This window comes from Gopherus flavomarginatus, chromosome 22 (genome assembly GCF_025201925.1).
Source record: "Gopherus flavomarginatus isolate rGopFla2 chromosome 22, rGopFla2.mat.asm, whole genome shotgun sequence".
NCBI classification, from domain to species: domain Eukaryota; kingdom Metazoa; phylum Chordata; order Testudines; family Testudinidae; genus Gopherus; species Gopherus flavomarginatus.
This window is the reverse complement of record NC_066638.1, coordinates 8,525,483-8,548,949: the sequence shown is the minus strand read 5'-3', so window position 1 is coordinate 8,548,949 and position 23,467 is coordinate 8,525,483. Positions and strand designations below refer to the sequence as shown.

At 48.3% G+C, this 23,467-nt stretch overlaps 1 protein-coding gene across 2 annotated transcripts in view; it reads right to left on the bottom strand.

Annotated features, from left to right (window-relative positions):
* Positions 1 to 23,260, bottom strand: part of GRHL3 (grainyhead like transcription factor 3) — a 44,890-nt gene extending 21,630 nt beyond the window's left edge. Inside the window, exons 1-7 of one of the 2 annotated variants that reach the window (XM_050932228.1) lie at positions 23,013 to 23,260; positions 22,390 to 22,488; positions 8,746 to 8,932; positions 7,732 to 7,793; positions 5,249 to 5,585; positions 3,689 to 3,768; positions 920 to 1,076 (exon numbers count right to left, since the gene is read on the bottom strand). In XM_050932228.1, the coding sequence (XP_050788185.1) occupies positions 920 to 1,076; positions 3,689 to 3,768; positions 5,249 to 5,585; positions 7,732 to 7,793; positions 8,746 to 8,932; positions 22,390 to 22,406 (840 nt within the window). In that variant the 5' untranslated portion in view covers positions 22,407 to 22,488; positions 23,013 to 23,260. The remainder of the gene's footprint in view (positions 1 to 919; positions 1,077 to 3,688; positions 3,769 to 5,248; positions 5,586 to 7,731; positions 7,794 to 8,745; positions 8,933 to 22,389; positions 22,489 to 23,012) is intronic. The other variant, XM_050932227.1, reaches the window with a different exon arrangement.
* Positions 23,261 to 23,467: the final 207 nt, after the last annotated feature.

Below are 23,467 nucleotides of genomic sequence, written 5' to 3'. Positions count from 1 at the left end.
CCTCAGAGAACTTCCCAGCACTTCCTACGCCTTCCTCGGTGCACCCTCCCATCACTGCTGGAGGGAGAGGACCCAACTTCTAGCCAGGGAGACCCTGGAGAACATCAGGTCCAGCTCCACCAGAATTGCCATCCAGCATCTATCCACACAGAACGTCGGGCTGTGCTATGGACTTGGAGGTTGACTTATTTGTAAAAGACCAAATTCATCCCTGTGCAGGGGAGGCAGTTTATACTTCCCCTTTCTGGGGCTGCAAAGAGCTATCTTGGCACAGGTCAGAGCACACTCTTGGCTGCTCTAACTTGCTGTAATGGCCACAATGGGCCATTTTGGGACAGCAGGATTTCTGGGATGCAGGTCTGCTTTGGCTACGGTGTCTCTCCCTCCACCATGCCCTGGAATGCCCCCTTCCCCCAGAGTGCCAGGCACAGGGGTCCCCTGCTTTGGGTGATATTGCTCTTAGGAAGGGGTGCTAACCCCCGTACTGCAAGCCTTTTGCTTCAAACTAGCTGATGTACAGGGGCCACACATCATTGATGACTGGAACCCACCTAACAAACAGCATTTTCAAGGCAGCCTTTTGCTTCCGGTGTTTTGTGGGAATGTCTCTTGGGCACCTCCCACCCAAATGATAAAGTTAGAGGAAGAGTTTATGGTCTCCAGGTGCTGGGTAAGAGAGTCTGTTGACATGTCCTGAGCCTCTCTGGCCCATTCATCACTTTAATAGAATCACAGAACTGGGAAGGGACCTTGAGAGGTCCCCTGCACTCAAGGCAGGACTAAGTATTATACTTTACATACTTTAAGCCAACGTGAGCCACAATGCACATTTTCTCTCCCTGATCCGTTCCCAGGGCAGCACAATTGCTTGACGTCCGTTTATAGCCTCTGTCAGCAAAACAGCCAGTGGGTCTCTTACCTTCACTTTATTCGAGGACAAGTGTAAACATTTGCCGTCTCCAGCTGTCCTCAGCGTGACTGGGTAGAACTGTCCTTTGTTGAGGTAGGCCATGGGCGAGTCCCCAGATTTGATGTGAATGGCTTTGGGGGAGCCCAGGGTATATTCAAAGTCACTCCTACAGAACAAAGAAAGAATGAGGAATAACCAGCCAATACCACTGCAGTCTGAATGTTACTGAGAGGGACCTTAGCTAGCTCAAGAGCTGCAAATTTCCATTGTTACAGGGCGGAAACACACAAGCACTTGTCTCTTTTCCACTCCCCCCATCTACCTTACCCCATATCTAGGGCCCTATCAAATTCACGGCCTTCAAAAACATGTCACGGACTGTGAAATCTGGTCTTGTGTATGATTTTACCTTATACTATACAGATTTCACGGGGATGACCAGCGTTTCTCAAACTGGCGGTCCTGACCCAAAAGGGAGTTGCAAGGGGGTCACAAGGTTATGTTAGGGGAGATTGCAGTATTGCCATCCTTACTTCTGCACTGCTTTCAGAGCTGGGCAGCTGGAGAGTGGTGGCTGTTGGCCAGGATCCCAGCTCTGAAGGCAGTGCTCCAGCAGCGCAGAAGTAAGGGTGGCAATACCATACCAGGCCATCCTCACTTCTGCGCTGCTACTGACGGCGGCTCTGCCTTTACAGCTGGGATCCTGGCCAGCAGCCACTGCTCTCCAGCTCTGAAGTCAGGTCTCTCAAGGGCTGAGCTAGTGCCCTAACCACTGCACCTCGCTTCCTCTCTACCTGCACTTTGTGCTAACAAGGTAGGAATCCCCATATGTTATTGTATCCGGTACTTTGCAGAGCTATGGCAGGACAGAGAGTGCTTCGATGCCTTGCCAGAATAAACCATGATAGAGACAGGACCAAGACTTCCAAAATGCCTGAAGTCAGGCCCCGACAGTATCCCCGTGGGATGACGAGCAGCAGCCTGCCTGCCAGCGGTGCTGCCCGCTTGTGTCTCCTGTTCGACTGAGTGGGAGCTGCAAGTGCTCTGAACCTGGGGCTAGAATTCAGGTCTGTTGCCTTGGGCAGTGAGTGTGTCCAGGTCTCTGTTGCCACCTAGGACTTCGTGCACACAAAGTCTGAGCCTCGTTGCCATCTGAAGGTGACCAAAACTCACATTTTAGGTGCTAAGGCTTTTCTTTTACCCTCACCTTCATCCCCTCTGCTAGCAACACCGAAACCCATTCTAAATGCAGCACCTCTTGGCTAGCAAAGGGTTATGCCAGCAAGTGACGGCCGGATGCTCCACTTATAGAAATCAATAAAATGTTGGGGTCTCCAGCAAACAGAAAGCCTCTCGCCTATTAAGGTGAGCTGTTGTCTGAGAGAAAGAGCAACGTGTCACCAACTGAGTCACAGTGACTCAGGAGGTGAATGAAGACCGGGAGGCAGGATCACCTTATCTAGTCACAGATTTCATACCGTCCACAGAACAGGAAAGATCTGCTTGTGGGGAAGGGCAGGAAATGGAGGAGGAAATGGCCCTGAGGGGTATTAAACTTCCTTATGCCTTAAAAACACAAGGAGACGGCAATGAATACGACTGCTGGCTGAAAGCAAGGACCCATAATGCTAGCTCAGGAAGGACATGAAGATTTGACTCCCCTGGCTTGTGCTTTCTCTATCATTTTCCCCAAGCATTGGGCCTGTTTCCTGGCAGTGCCTGAAGATGATATGCAGCCAGTGAAGCTACTAGCGCAGAAAGTGCCCAGATGCCACGTCAAGGATGTGGAATCCGCGGCAGCAAGCATGACTAGCATGACCACAGCTGTGAAGTGTAAGGGATGCATGTTTGTCAGAGGCAGCAGTGGATTCAGAGAGCAGCTTCTCCACTCACTCACACCTGTGTGCCTGGACGAGCCCCCTCCAGGGATTGAACCAGGAACCTCTCTTGAGCTAAAGAGCTACAGTCTGCCACACATTCATAAAGGGGGACCTTCAACACACACTCACCAGTGACTTCCATAACCTCCTGATGTCAGTGGCTTACTCCTGATTTACACTAGTGTAAGAAAGAGGAGAATCAGCCCTCTGGAACCCTGAATGCATGTGGTCTCAACCCAAGAACCCAGCAGGGACTCTGTGCAGTGTGTGAACACCCCCTGGCTGGCCACAATTGCAGCAGAAGGTCCTTAGCAGGGAGATCGGGGTTCAAGCTGGATTGAGGTTGGCTGAGCTGCATGGGGAAGCCTGCTCAGCATCCTCTGCCTCTGTGCTCCCTATGGATAGGGGACAGGTTTCTAAAGGCCCATCACTTGGCTGCTCTATCCAAAGCAAAGTCAACAGTGTGGTTCCCTGAGTCTTGCCAGGCTGAGCGGGGAAGCTCATGACTAGAGAAGGTTCTCTTGTGTTTGCTGACACGTCAGGTTTCCAGGTGGAGACAGGGAGAGGGAAAAAACACTTCCCTGTGAAGGCTGATTTGGATCTAAGGTTTTGGTCTAGGCCCTCTGTCTACAAGCAATATCTCAAACCCTAACCACTGCTAAGAGACCTTCGCTTTCACATGCACTGAACTCCACCCCTCATGACAGCACGCTCATCCTCAGTACACTAAGGACATTATTCCAGACTGGATCACCCTTGTGGAAATATTAATTCTGTAACTCTGCCAAGATGAGTGCCCACCCAGATCGGCAGCTGGGCAAAGGAAACGAGGGGAAGTGACCGCTGCCAGATGAACTGGAAACCAGGGGACAGGCCAGACCAACGAACTGTCGATTACCTCTTAGTGCCATCGGCAGGGTAACCCTCGGAGCACGGCTGGTCTGGCTGGGACTTGAGGATATCACCAAAGAGCAATGACTGTAGGGAAAATAAAACCAGGATAAATGAAAGTGGAATCTTTTCCCACTTCCCGCCTGCTGCACCGGTGATTAATAATAGGAGCTACAAACATTACAAGCAGCCAGTCCTGGAGTCTGAAGGCTTGATTCATCTCCCAAAGTCAATGCAAAGACTATTGATTCAATGGGAGTTGGATGAGGTCTCTAATGCAAAGCTCCAATTGACTCCAGTAGGTAAGGACTGCATGATCAGGCCCAGAATTAGAGACACTGCACTGAAGTCCTCCTCTCAGGTGGGGACATTTTCCAACTGAGGCAAACCAGGATGCCTCTAACTAGCCCACGGTTAACAATTTTCCCGGAAAGCAGGGCATGACTATTTGTGGTGTGTCAGCCACAGAGAGTGGGACTCTTTCTGAATTTTCTGGTCAAATCCTGAGCCATCGCGAGTGACATGGTACTGACAACGGGTCAGGGCCAACTTCAGCAGAGATGCAAATGGTAGTGTATGAAGCATGCGGGGAAGTTACTAAGGAGATGGGTGTGAGTCCTTACACAATGCAGTGTTCTCTGATCAGGCCTTCCATGCACAATGAGTAACATACACACCTCAGGGCAGAAGGGTGTAGCAGGGCAAACAGGCAGGTGGAAGGTTAAGAAGTCCCTTCACCCATTCTTCTTATCACACCCACCTGGATGTTGCTCCACACCCCTCAGTGTGTCAATCACACTTGTTTCATACACCCCTTGCACGCCAACGCTGTGCAAATCACACTCCCAGATGTACCAGGTGCGTCACTTACTCCACTGGTTAAGTCACTGCTGCATTTGACCCAAAGACTCTGATGGGATCTGTGCCCACTTACACCAGGTCTGAATTTGGCCCTGGGTCTAAACTGGAGCCACATCCCACCTGACTGCATGGGATTTGTTCCATGTGGATGCATATTGCAGCAGGAGGCGCTGTCTCACTCATTGGCAGCTGCCTAGATGATGATGATAAGCGTCTCAACAGCAGCTCTCAAAAGGCTTTACAAAGGAGGACAGTATCCCCATTTTACAGATGGGGAAACTGAGGCACAGAGAGGTGAAGGTCACCCTAGAGGTGCTGGAGATGCAGCAGCACCCCTTGGCTTGAAGTGGTTTCTATCAGATACAGGGGTTAGAGATTTGTTCAATTGCTTTCAGCACCAGCTGAGTGGTTTGTGCATTAGCCTGCTAAAACGAGGGTTATGAGTTCAATCCTTGAGGGGGCCATTTAGGGATCTGGGGCAAAAATCTGTCAGGGACGGTTCTTGGCCCTGCTGTGAAGGCAGGGGACTGGACTCAAGGACCTTTCAAGGTCTCTTCCAGTTCTGTGAGATAGGTTTATCTCCATATTAAGCTAACCCCCACTATATCAATGCCACTGGGTCACCCAACAGGCCAGTAGCACAGCTAGGACTAGAACCCAGACTCCTGAGTCCCACTAGACCACACTACCCACAACAGCGCCTGACCTCCTGCGGATCATCTTTGAAAGTGCTGTCTGGCTGCCACCTCTGCTGCTGTGGCACCACATGGATGGTCTCGAAGAGGGAACTCAGCGAGCCATTGTCGTACACATCCCCCGAGGTGATGGCGTAGTTTTCAGGGGAGGGCTCCAGCTTGCTGGTGCTGGGGAGCAGGATGGTCGGCTTGAGGGGCATGGGGACACCCTCTAGACTCAAGCCATTTTTCTTAGGCAGGTCGGAATATTCCTGGGTCCCAGAAACGTTTTCAGCCAGGAGCTTCATGAGGTGGGCAGATCCCTCGAAGGATGAGATCTCGGGGTCATACTCCATTCCATGACAGTTCCTAGGGAGAAAGGATCCCATCAGAAACAGGGGCAGGAGACACTGAGCCGTGGGCTTGCAGAGCTAGACTCGAGATGAAGAAGCAAGCTGTATATTGGGGGGTAGCAGACACCAGGAATCCCAGTACAGCCAGCCCGGAGAGCCCTAAATAAGGGACCCCCTGGCCTCATCTCTTTGCCTGTAACTGCAATCCTGCAAGGTGCAGAGTCCCACCTCAATTCCCAATGGCATCAATGGCTGCTGCGGGCGCTCAGCCCCTCACAGGATTACAAGGTTCATAGGAAGTCAGAGGATAAGCTTTTAGCAGCAATAGCTGGTGCTTAGAGACAGGCCTGGGTTTTAGATCAGCTCATCTCTTCTTGGGATATTAAATATTAACAACATAGCAGCAGGGCCAACCCCAAGCATTCAGAAATCATGAGTCAGCCCCACAAAAATGGCTTAAAAATCATGAGATGTTAAAAAAAATGGTTTTATTTGATTTCTGGTTTTTGGGCCTTTAAGGTTTGCATATTCAGGTGCTCCTTTGCAAACACCAGGGCTGGAAACGTACTTTATGTTTTAAAAAGAAAGCTGAGGTTCTCATACATATTCACATGACTCCAGGTGCCAGAGCTTTGAGAAATGCCCCCAGCATTGTGAGACTTGGAATAAAATCATGAGAGTTGGCAACAGTGAAGTGAGATAGATAAGGGCAAACTTCAAAGCAGGAGCAAAAGGGACAGAGCCTGGGAATAAAGCAAAGCTGAAGATTCCATAGTGCCAATGGCCAGAAAAGATGATTTTTTTTTTCTTGCAGAAGAATAAAATGCAGCAACCCTAGGCTACCTAGCAAAAAGCACTTCTACCAGACAGAATCCTGTCCCCCTCTGGGCTGCAGTCTGATATTGCCAGGTCTGCCGCCCCGGCCTAGCTGGTGGTGATAAATTATCACCCCTGTTTCTGTTTCCATACAGAGAAGAACAAACACACCCCCGTGCTAGTAACCCACGTTCCTCTTGGCAGCCCCAGCTGTTCCCAAGGAAGCAAAGGAGGAGCAGCAGCTGCCATCCTCTTTGCTTCACGAGCTTCTATTCAGGGATCCACGGAACACACAATGGCTCCTCACACCTGTGTTGACTATGTCCGTGCTCAGACAACCAGTAAACGTCCCTGAAAACTAACTCTTCCCCTACCTCCTCTGCTGGTGAGGGGAGGGGAGTGTCACCCCTTTGCAACAGGTCAGCAGGGAGCCCGAACCCCAGCTGGAGAGCAAATATTTAAATAACCTACAGGTCTGAAATGCTGAAAGCAGCCCAGCCACCAAATTCGTTTGGGGGCCAGATCCTCAGCTACTGCAGAACTCTTAGCTCCACTGAAGTCAAAGGTGCGGCGCTCTTTTACCGCAGCTCAGGGTCTGGCCCTGCATTAGCACATGCAGCTCTGTTGCCATTATTAAAAACTATACGTGTACCCAGCTCCTACAAACAGAGAGCACTGTTGAAAATAATGCACACAGCCCATCCACCGGGCCGGGAGAGCAAAAGGACTTAGCTGCCAGGACTTAGCCACCAGGAAGGAATAAAGTGTCATACAACTGCCCATTGTAGGGCAAGTGCTTCAAACATAGTTATGCAGAGCAGATTGCCAAGGTACACAGCATCCAGCAAGGGGCACTGACTTCCCTGAGCCTAATGGGCCTTTACTGATTTCTCTGAACAGCCTTGAAGCCTACGAGGACATCAGAGGAGAATGCTGGGCAAACTGGAAGCAGTTGAAATGGAAAACTCTTATCAAGTCAATGAGTCCACGCCAACTCTGTGATTCCAGCCCAGCAACATATAAATAGTCCCTCTGCCCTGGCCCAGTGTCACAAGGAGGGACACAAAAGAACAGATCCTCAGCTGGTGTCAGCCTAGTTCTGTTGAATCCTATTGATGTAAATCAGCATATCCCCACTGACTTCAATGGGGCAGATCCCCAGCTGGTGTGAATCAGCAAAGATCCATTTACACACACTGAGGATCTGGCCGCAGGAATTTTAATTTGTCTCTCTGTTAATAGCCTCCACTGTTAGTAATAATGCTGTGCTTTGAAGTCTGTTTTATGCAAACTAACAGATCTATCATGCATGCCAGCAGCAGACAGACAGCAAGACTTGGTCTAACCTTTTTCCCAGTTCATTGCGTCCCATCATACCAGGTGGAAGGATCCTCTTCTCCTTTGGGACCTGCAAAAGGGCAAAGCAACGGCTCCCTCACTGTCACAGATTTACATAAGGAACGCAGAGGCAAAATAAACCCTGGCTATAGTAAGTGTAGTCTAGTGGCTAAGGCCCTAGACTAGGACTCAGGAGTCTTAAATTTGCTTCCCTCCTCTACCGAATTCTGTGTGAATTGTGCCTCATTTTCCCTTCTCTACACTAAAGCAGTGCCCCACCTCCCCAGAGTGTTGTGTGGATCCAGATGTTCACAGCTGTGAGGTTCTCAGATACTCTGGTAATGGGGAGCCATGTGAAGTACCTAAGTGCCAGTGTAGACAAAACCCTTATGTCGTTAAAACTTTTGTCACTCAGGGGTGTGAAAAAACACACCGTCGCCAGGAGTCGCACTCCGAGCGATGAAGCTACCGCCCCTCGTTGGAGGTGGTTTTATTTTGCTGCCAGGATCAAGAGCGGCTACACAGTGCGCCGTACAATGCACCGTTCTGAGGTGCTTCAGATAAATCACTGAGCACTCACGCAGCCTCCCCCAGGCTGCAGAGTAACAGGCTAACCACAGGCGCCGGCTCCGTGACTGCTCTGGGCCTGGAGCACCCACAGAAAAAAAAAATATGAAGCACCCACCAGCCACGGCTGTTTAGCGGTGCTGCCGATCAGCTATTTGGTGGCACCCCTGATCAGCTAATCGGCGGCAACATCAAACAGCTGATTGGGGGCTCGGGGAGGAGTTTGGGGGATGGTGGAGAGCGGTGAGCGGTAGGCGGAGGCCTTGGGGAGGGGGCAGAACTGGGGCAGGAAGAGGTGGAGCGAAGGGTGGGGCCTTGAGGAAGGGGTGGGGTGAAGGGCAGGGCATGGGCAGGACCTTGGGGGAAGGGGCGGAGTGGGGGTGGAGAACCCCTGGGGAAAACAAAATGGTGGTGCCTATGAGGCTGAGGGCACACGGTGCCCACTAGGAACGTACCATGTAGTAGTCGTAAAGGAGGCTCAGGGCAGCTACGCTGTCATCATCTCCGTTCACTCTCATCATGGCCTTGGTGGCGGCTGTCAGGGGGTTCTCCAGGTAGCTTTTCCAGGCTTCATCTTCATTGGTGTAGGAGAATTTCGGGAAGTTCATGCTGTCGTTCTTCAGGAAGCACGTGGACCTGAAACTGAGCCAGTGAAGTAGGGGTGAAGGCAACCAGTCATGGCCAGGACGTTTCCCAGCGCTCCTTTCAACGGGCACAGAACCAGCGTGGGCTGGGATTCTCAAAGGAGCCACTGGAACTCAGTGGGCGGCGGACGCCTACCTCCCTTCGGCTGCTCTGGAAAGCCCATTTGCGGCTGCGTTTTGTGCAGTGCTAGGGCCACGGCCTGTCCTAACAGGAGCTATGGAGGGGAGCCAGGCAGGCATCTTCTGCTGCAGCCATCCTGTTGGCCACAAACGGATGCCTCAGCCCCAGCAGGGGAATGGCAGCACAGCAGAGCGGCCTTTGCTAACACTCTGACCACTAGAGCATGCTGCCACCCGGACATCCCCACCCAGGGCACATCCTGTGCCTGTGCGGGGTGGCACACGGGCTGCTTCGCACTCACTTCCTTTTACTCAGTGCAAAAGGGTAACGTGACATTGCGAGCTCCTTGTTTTTCACTTTTCGCATTGCGGCAACGGGGGTCCGCAAGGAGGAGAAACGATCCCTGGGGAACCACGCCATGTGGTCCGATGGGATGAATCCAAATCCCCCTCATGGTTTCCTGACTTTGTAAACTTTAAAGTCAGTTCTAACATACTCTTTTAAAATCATTTTTGACGTGATCAACAGAATTCCAGTTCCAGGGAGGAAATTCCACTGGCCTCATTGTGTTTCCCTCATGTACACTGAATAGTGCCCCGTTAGTGTTCTGCGCTTTCAATTTCCCCAGCTCTCTAAATTCTGCCTCAGTAGGCTCTCAGACACACAATTACCTTCCTGTGAGATACACACCTCGGGCACCTTTCCTCTTGCAACCCATGGTATTATTCAGTAGATCAGAACCAAAAATGTCTAGTTGTCCCTGTGCATTCTGCTCAGCTGGGCTGTAACCACTCAGAGGGGACGGGATGAGTAGCAGACCCAGCTTGCAGCACCTGCTGGGCCCAGTGGGGCATTTTACCCCACAGAATCTGTTGATCATACCCCTGAGATGCTGACAATCCACCCCTCCATGACATCACCACTACGGCTAGTTGACATTTTTCATTTAAAACATTTTTTTGTTGTTGACAATAAATTGCTTTATATTTTAACATCAAAATTCCATGGGAAATAGCCATTTTCCATTAAATTGGGAGTAGAGGATTGAAAAAACAGCAACCAACCTCCCCTCCCCAGCTTTTTAAAAAAACACAGTTTTCAGCTGCTGAGAACTAGGACATTTTTGAACTGTCGGTTTTGCAATGAAAAAGTTAATAGGAAAATTCAGCTGGAATCTCATTCTGGTTGAAGCTTCTGGGGAAAATCGTTTCTCAACCAGTGCTACTCACTGCTGATTTGACCCCTCTATTGGGCCCATGGGCCTTCTATCAGTCCAATGAGGAGTCCTGGGGTTTGATCTTCAGTGAGACATTGGTGATTCATTTTCAAACAAGTTTCCAGCTTTGTTCTCATGCCCCATCTGCACCTGCAAGACCCACTGTTGCTTATTCTAATGGTTTTCAACCCTTTGTCATCTGCGGACCCATAGAAATTTCGAATGGAGGCGCGGAGCCCTTTGGAAGTCTTAGGCATAGTTTGCGGACCCTCAGGTCTCCGCGGACCACAAGTTAAAAACCACTGGCTTATTCAAAGGGCTCTTGTGCTAGCTGAAGGGGGCTGCTACCCACTGGTGCAGGCTTTAGGAGCCCATTTTCACAGCCCTAGGCGTGACCAACCCAGCCGGACCTGTAGGCACTACATAGCTCATTATTATTATTAACAATGGGTCCTTTCGGCTCCCTTTGGTTCTGCGATGCAGGAAATCACACAGGTGTCCTGAGAGAACTCTTCCCCCTACGGGCCATGTGCTCAATGGCTGTTTCGGAGAAGGCAACCGGACCTGTGGGCCTGCATCCAAGGGGAGCATTTGGCCTGAATTAGCACTGCTGCCTTTTGCTCCATCTTGTCTGGCAGCCCAGCTCTGGGATTGCAGGAAGAACAGGATGGTTTCAGAGGCCATGTCGGCACTAACCTCCCACTGCTGCAGCTCCACCGGTGGGAGTGCTGCTGAAGATGGCACATAGGCCTTTTCATCCTCAGGTCCAGAGCCCGAGTTGTGAGGACACTAAAGGCCCAGATCCTCAACAGTATTTAGGCCCCTAATTTCTGTTGAAATCAACAGGGGTTAGGTGCCTAAATGCCTCTGAGGACGTGGGCCTAACTTTCCCCCAGCGGAGCTGAGGCTGTAACAATCTAGCGGTGCCCAGTTTCCCCCAGAACAGCACTGGACAGAACCATACTGGGAGAGAAGCTGCCTGTTCTGCTCTTTACTCATGTAACACGCTGTCCCATATTGCCCTATTTTTGCAGCCGCCCCCACCCAGCTGCTGGTATAACGGAGACGCTGCATTTGCCCTTCATTTCCTCGCCCTCGCTGGCTGGGCTGATGCTCTAACCTTGGTTTCACTCTGTACGTGAAACTGCACCAGGTGTTTGGCGAGTTTCGTTGTCTCTGGCAGTTCTCACGCAGCCTTCCCTCCCCTTCAGTGCTGCTCCGCCTGTCTCTAAGGAGAGGAGCCCGGGATGACTCAGATTTCATGGCTGTCGCTGGGGCTGTTCAATCCTGTCTGGGCAGGAATCCTCACCCATTCTCAACCCAATCTGCTCAAGGAAGAACAGTCAGCAGCACAGCCTACTCTGCGGGGTGAGACTCAATTCCTATCGCTTGGGATCAGCAGAAAGAAACGCACCATGGAAAGACCAAACAGCAAGGTGCAGAGAACGTTAGAAAAGCACCTCTGTTAAAATAAGAAATGGTTTGGAACCAGCACCCCAGATCTAAACCCTCTCACACTTTGGGAAAACACTCTCATCTGGATCCAGACCCTTTGTCTCCCCTGCACTGCCCACCATTAATGCCTGTGCAAAGGGATTTCACAGCAGGTGTACAGTGCCACTGAATCAGAGTGGTACCATTTTTACACCTGCTTTGCCCTCCAAGGAGCAAGGCAGAGGGAGAACCAGATTCCTCAATCTTTGCAGCTTGTGCCCAGCTCTCGTCTACGACCGGGAAAAGTTCCAAAAATGCTTGAGAAGCCTAAGCCCCATTTTTAAAGTGACAGGTACTTAGAGGTGAAAGTCACTTTCATTTTTTTGAAAAAACTTTCTATTAAGGCCAAATTACAATAAACCGTTGACACACCACATCGTACACTGCCTGTGGAGGGTCAGGGGCTAATGGTTCCATCTTGCTGGCTGGGGAGTCTTCCTCTGAGCATGCTAAAAAGGGCAACTTTTGAAAACGTTACCTCGTGTCAGTGGCATAACAGTGGTTTACACCAGTCGAGGATCTGGCCAACAATGACATTTCTGGGGCCCGTATTTCTTCTCTCTCATTTGCTTTCCAGCCTGGAGGTGTGGCGCTGATATGGTTATGGCTGAGAGGTGCTGGTACTCAAAGCCTGCATTCAATGCCCTTGGTTTACTGATAACTGAAACAATGGAAACCACCAAAGTCTGGACCAGCATGGAAACCTGGGCAGCAACTGGCCCATGTTGGCTTAAAGCTGATAATGGCTTACAACTGGGGCTAGGTAATGTTTGTGGCAGTGGTGTGTGTGTGAGAGAGAGAGGCAGAAGCACCACCAGAACAGATTGAGGGTATGTCTACACTGCAGCTGGGTGTACAATTCCCAGATCAGACAGACGTACGCACAGACACTGTGCTCAAACTAGCCTGCTACAGAAAGCAGTGTGGCCACAGCAGTATGGGTTACCCGCCTGGGGACACACGAGATCTTGGAGGAGATTGTGCTCAGGCAGCTGTGCCATGCTACTCTACTATTTTTAGTTCACTAGCTTGAGCAGAGCTAGCACAGGTCCATTGTCTCTCAACGCCAGCGTAAACATACCCAGAGCAAGAAGCGGCTAAGAAAGCCAAGGATACAGCCAGAACAAGCATGGCCCTGAGAGACTGAGCTTTTGGGTTAAGTGCTGGCTGGAAAGGGCTTGGAATTGTGAGCAAAGAAACTCTCTCCAGTTGTTTGGCTCCTCCTGTGTTCAGGGAAGCAGGACTTTGTACATTCTTTGTAATTAAAAAGGACTGCATCGAAGACACCTGACTCCATCATGAATTTCTGCTCCTTACGGAAACAACCCAAAGGACACTGAATTTTGGCCAGACGCTCAGGTCAAAAGGCGTAACAGTATAATCCAAAGCTGATTTTTCTAACTATCGCTAATAAAAAGTCAGCCTTGGATCTGAAACAGCAGAGAATTTTCCAGCTCTTACCCTCCATTGAAAAGGATCTGCAGTCAGAATTCACCTGACAATTCTGTGGATGATGCGTCAAGCAGAACAGAATCCAGCTCGCTCTCCCACCTGTGTGGGGGTGGGGAGGGATCAGCAGGGTTAACTAAAATCTTGTCTACACTGCAAATGCTTTGCCCATAGAGCTACACCAGCAGAGACCCCGAGTGTAGATGCAGCATATGTGGACAGAAGGAGCAACACCCCCTCCTCAGATGAAATTAGCTTTCTCAGTGGAAGCACTCTTCTGTCAGCATAGTTGCACCTACATTGGGGGGTTTTGCCAGCATCACTATTTTGGCTAGGGACTGTTTTTTCCACACCCTTGACCACTATAGCTATGCTGACAAAACTCTGCAATGTACAGATGGCCTCATATATATAACCACGGGCTTGGGCTAGGAGAGAAGCAGATGTGTCATCCAGGGAGCAGGTGCCATTTTTAGGGTCACTTTTCTGCCTTTTGGTGTGCTTGGCTGCAATACACCAGCATGCCCTGCTGCTGCGGTTACTACGGGCTGTCTCCAGCCCTGCATCACAAACTCCATAAATCTGGGTGCAGGCAAGAGATGAGCTTGATCCAAACCCCCAGATCCAAACCCCCATTAACTTTGGATCCAGATCCACTCCAACCACCACCCTCGAAGGCCCACACCCTCCTTGTTGCATTTGTCAAGCTAACGATGAGCCCAGTGCAAACGGTCTTCTTTCTGTTTGGTAAAACAAACTTTCCTTTTACAAGCAGCTGCCTTTGTGTGGCCCTCAGACTAAAAGGGATCAGCTATTGAAACAAACACACGGGATGGAGGGTGTCTCTCCCGGTGTGTGCAGAGAGCTGTCCCGGCTAAGCAAAGCAGTGCCTGATTTTTGTGCAATCTCTTTGTTTCCAAACCATTTAGAGTCTGCCACCGAGTGACCCCCTGCCCCATCCCACTCAGTGACAGCTCCATCTTCCCCCTTTTATTTCCCGGTACTATCCCAATGCCGGCCCTCTGACCGCGAGCAAACACCGGGGCTATGCTGAGACAGGAAGATATGCCCAAAGGGGGCGAGATGGAACAAGCAGCCAAGTGGGGAAAAAACCCTCCCCATTGTCTGCCTTTCTGTCCGCACCCTGGTAACCTGTTAGAGCCACTGCATAAATACGGGTCACGTCAGACACTCATGGCTGTACAGTATACGAGCAGGAACTGAGCACCCACAGCAGCCAGTGGTGAGCGTCCAAAGCTCCAGCACAGAGATCTGGGTCTAGCCATATGCCAGATTATTCACATTGGGGCTGCCATTCAGCCATGCTGTGCCCCACAAGACTGGCCTTTTGCTGGAGTAACCTTGTTCCTCCCATTCAAAGGTCCAGTCTATAGCAACCTATGCCAACAAGGGGTCTGGGATGGGATCAGCATCGCAGCTTACAGAGCAGGCAGCATAAAGAGCATCGGTGAAGCACGCCTGCTTCTGGAGGCATGCAGGTTTCACCCATCCGTGAGCAAGGCCCAGCAAGCCGGGCTCCCCGCCAGAGCAGAACAGCACCCTCTGAAACGAGCTAAGTGCAGAGCTGCTGGAGACGAATCTCTGCTCTGATTCCATCCGTGCTCAGGAGCGTTTGGATAAAATAATAATTAACAAATAAATCAAGAGGTAAAGCTCCGATCCAGCCTTTCGGCAAGCATGCAGCCATGAAGAAACACACACAGGCATACGTGCAAAGCACAGACACACAGAAAGAGACAGACACTTAAAACAGACGCATACAAACGAATGATGACAGTTTATTCCTGTATTTTTACAGTTGCCAAGTGCAGTGTCACTTCCTGACACAGAGAGTTTCCTTCCCCAGCACAATCTGCTTAGAACATGTTTCCAACTGGGGCAGTTTAGTGCAGCAATTAGAAATTCCCCGCTCTGCCTCCTAACAGGGTTGCCCACAGGATTCAGGAGGCCTGGGGTCTTCAGCAGCGGGGTCCTCATCACCGAATTGCTGCTGAAGACCTGGCACTTTGGCAGCAGGTCCCAGAGCAGAAGGACCCCCCGCTGCCGAAGTGCCGCCAAAGACTTGGAGCAGAAGAAGCTCCGGGGGCCCAAAAACACTCTCGTGGGGGTCCCTATAGGGCCCGGAGCCTGGGGCATCTTGCCCCACTTGCCCCCCCCCCCCCAGGAGGTCCTGCCTCCTAACTCCCATGTGGACTCTGAGAGAAGACAACCTTTTCCGCTTGCCCCTGGAAATGGGTGACCTGGGCGCCATGTGCGTGTGGAAGGGTAGCTCACCCCAGGGATGCACCGGCCTAGACACAGCACAGGCATACGTGTGAACTCAGACAGTGAAGGAGGGGCAGGTGGAAAACGTGTTGGGATCTCAAGTGAGAAACGTGAACAGTGCCAGCGGGAGCTGTAGGCGCTCAGCACCTCAAGGGATGGGCCTTCAGTGGAGCAGGATCTAACAAAAGAAAGGCCTGGCACACCCAGCATGCAGGAGGGAAGAGGGCAGGGCCCTGCTGCGGGGGCAGCCAAAAGGAATAAACAGGCTATGGGATGTGCTCCATGTAAGCCCAGGCTCAGATTAGCCATAGCCCCATTGACCCACCCACGCCTCCTTTCACTGTAAAGTCACAACAGCTGATGGGCCCGATCCAAGTCGTTCCCCTGGGCAGTCCCTACCTGTGTAATGTAATAGGGCAGGACATGCTCCCCAGCCCTGCTGGGTGTGTGTTTGTAGCTCAGAATCATTTTGTCTTTTGCCCTTCTCTGGCCCATTCTCCCTCCACCCCTAGGAGCTAGCTCATTATCACAGGTAGGGAAACTGAGCCATGGGGAATTTTGTTAAGTGACTTTCCCAAGGTCACCCAACTAATCAGTGGCAGACCCAGGGCTAGAACCCAGGAGTCCCAATTCCTACTCCTACCAGACATTTCCTCCTTTTCTCACCTGAGAGGAGCTACATAGAGCGATTCCATAGCCTAGCAACAGAGCTGCGGGCACATCTTAGTTGCTAACACTGTTACTGAGGGCTCCATACACAGTACCAGCAGCAAGCAGTCAAGTTACCAACTACCTGATCCGAGTCAACACAACAGAACTACGCATGTTCTTTAAATCCTTTTTGATCTAATCTGAGTACACCAAACAAGCTCTCTGGTTCATTAACATTTCTGCCAAATACCTGTGTATCATGTGAATGAATTAATTATAACAGCTTACTATCTGATACTAAACACCACCTCGTCACATGTGCTAAGGACATTTCCTTGTATATAGTAATTACTAGAAGATATTTCATAAACCATCCTATTTAAAAAAGAACCCTAGAAATCCATAGAAATGATGCTTCAATGAAATAAGACAGAGTCCAGGACATTAAACCAAGGAAATAGCTCACAGTTAAGGAATTAAGGTGAGCTTTCCAAAAGTGACCAGTGATTTTGTGTGCCTGTTTTTCAGGGCCCAAACTGATGTTTGTAAGCACCTGATTTTCAGAAGGGGCTGAGCACTCATCCTTTGAAAATAAGGTTCCTTTAAGATACCTCTAATTGGGCACCCAAGATCAGTAGGCACTTTTGAAAATCTGGGTTTGAACCTCTGCTGACTGTCTCTCTCTTACTCATATTCATTATAGACAGATAAATATACAACCTTGAAGGATGGATTGAGAGACAGAGAGATCCTCATGTTAATATACACACACATTCTGTGTTAATGATTAGGGGGGCTGGAGCACATGACTTATGAGGAGAGGCCCAGGGAACTGGGATTGTTTAGTCTGCAGAAGAGAAGAATGAGGGGGGATTTGATAGCTGCTTTCAACTACCTGAAAGGGATTCCAAAGAGGATGGATCTAGACTGTTCTCAGTGGTACCAGGTGACAGAACAAGGAGTAATGGTCTCAAGTTGCAGTGGGGGAGGTTTAGATTGGATATTAGGAAAAACTTTTTCACTAGGAGGGTGGTGAAGCACTGGAATGGGTTACCCAGGGAGGTGGTGGAATCTCCTTCCTTAGAGGTTTTTAAGCAGGCTTGACAAAGCCCTGGCTGGGATGATTTAGTTGGGAATTGGTCCTGCTTTGAGCAGGAGGTTGGACTAGATACCTCCTTAGGTCCCTTCCAACCCTGATATTCTATGATTCTATGATTACCAACTCTAAGCATTCAAAAATCATGAGAACTCTCCCAAACCACAAGATTGGCTTAAAAATCATGAGATTTTAAAAATATGGTGTTCAGAGTGTTTTTTATAGGCACTCTCATTTTGGAGCATTTAGGCATCACATTCTCAAACTTATCTCTGCAACCAGGAGGGCTAGAAGCTTACTTCTTTTTTAAATGAAAACTGAGATTCTCATTTATTAACCTGACTCCAGGAACTGGCACTTTAAGTGGAAAAAATCCAAATATATTCTCACAATAATAATCATGAGAATTGGCACAAGTGGATTCACAATCTTTCATGCAAAATTGAATGTTTTTGGCAGCTCTTCAGATGACCTGGGTTTAGTCCAGTAATTAATTTATTATTTATATTGATAGCCGACTGAGATCAAGGCCCCATTCTGTTCTATTCTGGTTCCTATTCCACCCTCATCACCATAGCATTCAAGGACTTTGAGTGACATGACTAGGGTGACCAGATAGCAAGGGTGAAAAATCGAGATGGGGGTTGGGGGTAATAGGCACCTATATAAGAAAAAGCCCCAAATATTAGGACTGTCCCTATAAAATTGGGACATCTGGTCACCTTAGACATGACCAGCTCCTGAAGTCAGGTGAATTTGTGAGAATATCAGCTTTCATTTTAAAGTAGTACAGTACTAAGAATAGCAAAGGCACAGACAGGCTAAGTGACTTGTCCAGGGTCACACAGGAAGTCAGTGGCAGAGCTGGAACTTGACCCCAGGTGTCGTGCTCTCTGTCTCACACACACAGTACAATTACCTATGTATCTTTCTTTTTCCTCCTTCCTTCCTTCCTGTTTTTACTTCCTCTCTGGACACCAGCTTTCCCCTCTTTCCTGTATTTCCTTTTCCTTCCTCCACCTTCGATTCCCTCCCCAAACCCTCTCTTTTTTCTCCTCATAGGTAAGTTACACTTTGGCCTGGCTCGGGCTACCATAATCCCTTCCTGAATGGCCTTTTCCAGAAGCCCAACTGGTAGCTGGTAAGGTTTCCCAAAGCTGCCCGTACACGGTGGGGCACAAGGATCTCCCGTGAGCACGTCTCCCCCATGCTGGGAAAATCTTTCTTCATATAATCAACAAATGATGTTTTTCAAATAATATATCTGTTGAACAAATATGATTCACCCAGTTCTAGGTGTAACACAATTCAACCACCTGTTTCCTGGAGACAGGGCATCATGGATGCCAAAAACAGAACAAGGACAACGAACAAGAGCTTGGCCACTAACAGTATGTCGACCAGTGTCATGTCATTGTTTCCTTTTGCTCCCCGCCTGTCTGTATCCCCCTGTTGTCTCTTGTCTTATACTGAGATTGTATAAAGGACTGTCCATTTGCAATGGTGTCCTGATCCATAATTGGAACTCGCAGGCACGAGCATGATACAAATAAATAACAATAATAATCAAACAATGGAGCTTAACCTCTGAGCTCATTGAGAATCATGCATTGGAGGTGGAGTTTTAGTCTGAATTTGATCACTGGCTAATTAAGACAAATTGGGGAATATTTTTTTCAATTGTGTACCATGAGCATAATTGTCCTTGAGTGTTCAGTCTATGAGGACTTCAGGCTCTGATCCTGGAATGAGCACCATGCAAATCAACAGAACTTAAGCACGTGCTTAAGTGCTATGTTGAATTGGGTCCAAGTGCAGAATATACATTTTAGTGCTTTTTGGATGATAGTTTTGATGATGATCAAAATTCCAAAGAGTGGCTCTCACAATACAGAACCAGATCCTCAGTAAAGAGTCTTAGCTCTGTTGACTACGCTGTAGCTATGCTGATTTATGCCAGTTGGGAACCTGATCCACAATATATAAATAGAGAGACTGTATAAATGTTGATTGAACATTGCTCTGACTCTAGGGTTTACTCGGAATGGTTCTAGTTCCTTTACCATGCATTGTTTTGCAGTTATTTGGGTTTTTAATTTACAAATCTCTCACGACATAATTTTATAAAACCAAAACCCATGGTTTGCTTGAAAATATACATTGCTGCCGGTGCGGTTAGCCCTTCTCTGCTTTGCAGCCAGGATTTAATAAAGGGCTTTAACTTTTCATTCACCAGGAGCATAACTCAAGTTTTAATAACACACCTTGTGCATGACAAAAATTTGCTTCTGGCGATCATGGTTTCGACCACAAAACCACAGCTGGGAGTAGCTCTTGGTTAACTCTTTCAAAGCCACATGCTGCAACGGTGCCGTGTTATACACCTGCTCAACAGAGATGGCTGGGTACGTTAAAATCTTCTTATTTATATCATATGCGAAAAGGCTCATCTCCCTTGCCAAACTGGCCCCTTTCCAGACCTTCTTTGTGCTGAAAATTGCTATGGAGGAAGAGGGGTCCTTATCATTTTGGGCCAGATCTTCAGCTGGAGCATAGCTCCACTGGGAGTTTTTCACCTTCCTCTGCAGCATGGGGCACAGGTCACTAGTGTAATGGTGGATTCTCTGGAACGTGACATCTTTAAATCATGACTTTAGAATGTCAGTAACTCAGACAGAGGTGGGGGGCCTGTTACTGGAGTGGGTGGGTGAGGTTCTGTGGCCTGCAATGTGCAGGAGGTTAAGACTAGATGATCATGATGGTCCCTTCTGGCTTTAGAGTCTATGAGTCAATAAAGCTGCGCTGATTTACACCCCCTCAGGATGTGTCCCCTTCTCTCTGTGTCTTTGAACAGTGTGTCACAGGCGTCTGGTGATGGAGAGAGGATGCACACCGGAAAGGACCAGGGGTCATGCTAGCTGGACTCACCACTATCCTCTTCAGAACCGGGCTGCCACCCTCTAAGTGCTTGCTCCTGAGAGGCCAAGAGCCCTCCTCTCCCCTTGACCTCCATGGATAATTGTGGCCCAATGGGATTAACCCATCATTAAGAAGTTCACCCTCTATAGCAAATCTTCCACAGGTTCCTCTCATTTAGTGACCCAGCTTTCTCCTATCTCTGTGGCGGAGCCAGCAGCCAAAGGCTGTACTTGATTTCTGAGGACATTTCATGGATGACTTTGATGTCACACTGTTCTAGGGTTACCAGATAGCAACTGAGAAAAAATAGGACAGGGGGTGGGGGGTAATAGGTGCCTATATATGAAAAAGTCCCAAAAAAACAGGACTGTCCCTTTAAAAACAAGACATCTGGTCACCTTATGCTGTTCCCATCTCCCTTATCTCCCCCTGCATGGCCCCAGGGGTATTTTCAGCTCCAGGTACTCCAGGCCCATTGTTCTCTTAAACTGTTTCTCTCTAGAGTCCCCTGCAATTATTGCCCACCCCTGGCCCACATGCAGTGCACGACAGGGCAGCAGCACAGGCCTTGAAACTGTAGCTTCCAACTGCCTGAGCTCTTGAGCCAAACTTTGTGGTATCTGTGGGCGAAATAAGTGAAGCTGAAGTCTCCCAAGGTCTGGAAAATGATCCACAAGCTTAAGCAGTGGGAAAGATTTCAGTTCACATGGATTCAGTTAGCAGCCGGTGGCCTTTTATCTGATCTGGAGGCAACTAGACAAAGCAACAAACAAGAGATGGAGACCAGATAGCAACCTCCGCATTTTGATCAATCACAAAGGAGATGGAGCTTTCACCAATTCCCTTTGTTTCATCTGAAGGACATGGGGGGGGGGGGTAACAGTCCGTTAGAAAGAGAGGGGTCAAGCAACCATGTAATTCGCTAGGTAAGGTAATCCCACTGCTCCACAATCAGTAGAAAAATCGAACTCTGTGTGTGTGTGCACGCATGCGTGCATCTGTACACACGTGCACACACACAAAAACAAAATACAGTATTTAGGGAACAAGCCATATGACCTACATAAATAAAAATCAAAACAACTTTAAACTATCCAAAGAGTTCAAAAGGGGAAAAATTAAGACACTTCTATTCTTTACTCAGGTCTGTAACAATGTGTGTGTGTGTGTATATATATATATAAAATAATCATTAGCTCTTTACTTCTGCACTGTTCTTTACAATCATTAACAAATTAATTCCCAATACCTCTGTGAGGCAGGTCACTCTCTGTGTGTAAAATTATACACATTTTAAAATGCACATTTCCAAAGCTCCATATATATCTTCTCTATATACATTACATTCTATATACACACACGAGCACACATACAGAAACATGCGTATTATATATATATATATAGCCTCTTCAACTTCAATTGGACTATCCATTTGATTAAGGGAAGCATAATTTGGTCTCCTGCTTACCCCATTCCCCTATACCGGTCCTATCTCTACCACATAATTTCACACAAATGGGCCCATTAATTATAAAACTCATCCTTTGCCTACAGTGCTGCGGTCCCTCGGCTGTTGGTCCATGTGCTACCCAAAATGGATATTAACAGTACAAAGTATTTTGAATCCCAAACATTTAGGAGTTCAAGTTTTGGAGAAACAGCTACTTGTCTATGAAAAACTGCATTACAATATACTTGTCTGAATACTTTTTTCCTCCCCAAAAATCAAAATAAATGGGTCCACATCCATTTCTAAGGCCTTGATAAAATCTATTTAGTTAGAAGAACCCAGAAACTTTTCCAGGACTGATTATTGATTTATTTGGGAAACCATCTAATTAAAAAATACTCCATCAATTGTACCATAGGCTGGATTTTTATTTTTTGTTTTGTTTCAGGGCAAAGGAGAGGAATTTCTGAGGCGAATGCTTGTATGTCAAATTTCAGTCTGGGCGAAAATTTAATATCACAGTTTTAAAGAGGTTTGCTTTTTTATTAAGGGCAGTAATGACCGACTCATAACAAGCATAGCACTGGGTTACCGTAGAATAGAAAGACTGAGAAAAAGCCTTGTTTCACTTTTTTAGCTTCATGTGTAAATAGCTAGACAGGCAGATTAAACTTGTGGAGTCTAATTTATTCACAGCAGAAGTACTTAAATCCTGCCTCAGATGAAATACTTAGGGGATTAGTTAAATAAAATAAAAAAAATGATCTACTTACTCAAGTTCATTAGACATGTTTCCCCAGGTTTCCAAATCTTTGCAGACAGCAAATTCTGATGACTTCTCTCCTCTAGTACCTGCTAACTACAGACATGGCCTGTGAAGTGAAGTGTTTGATTTATGTTGAGGTTTTTGTGTACAGGTATTTTGCTGACAGGTAGGTTCCCCAGAGTTCAGCCACTGATTGGCTGATGAGACAGGTGCCATGGGACAGGTACACCTTAAACAGGTGCAGCTGTTAACCCTTTGTGTGCTGAACCAGGTAGACATGTGGAGGAGGAATCTACCTGTTTCTAAAGAGGAGGGGGGAAGGAAGGAGGGAAAACCCTCCAGGGAAAAGGTATGACAAAAGTAGGAGTGGATTCATTTATTCATTTATGTGATAATTAGTTTCACGCTCACGTTCAGTATTGGGAATGCATTTCATACGCTGCAGAGCCAAACCGGAGCATCTGTCTTTCTCATGAAGCCAGGGACATGATTTGCTCTTTGCTGTGTCTATTTAGAAGCACTCAGATACACACACACACACACACACACACACACACACACACACACACAGTGTAAATTATGCTTGATATTTTCCTGTCAATTTTTGAAAGATACAATCATTTTACTTACACATTAACCCTGGACTCCCCTTTCCTTGCCTCCTCTAGTCGTCCTTCCCATAAGGTCACTGGTGTTTTTTTCCTCTTCAATGAACCTCTTTTTAAAATGTTACTTTACTAGGTGTCAGCACCCCTCTGCAGCACGTGGCCTCCAACGTCAGAACACACTGGATAAGGGGATCCTTCCATTGGCTTTGCTGGGCCCACTAGGGAACAAGAGCTCTGGAAGAACCTTTCCACGTACTGTTCATGCATTGCTGTCCTGTTCTCTGAACTAATAATGACAGCACAGCTCCAGCACACACACAGGAAGACAAAGGGTAGCCTGGGCATAATATCGCTTTACCACAATCTGAAAGGACTTCCCTGGCAATAGCTGTGTAGCAACTTGGTTGTAAACAGCCAAAAGGTTTATGCAATAAAAGAAAACTCATTGAGGATTCGAGCGCTCCCATTCTCGCTGGA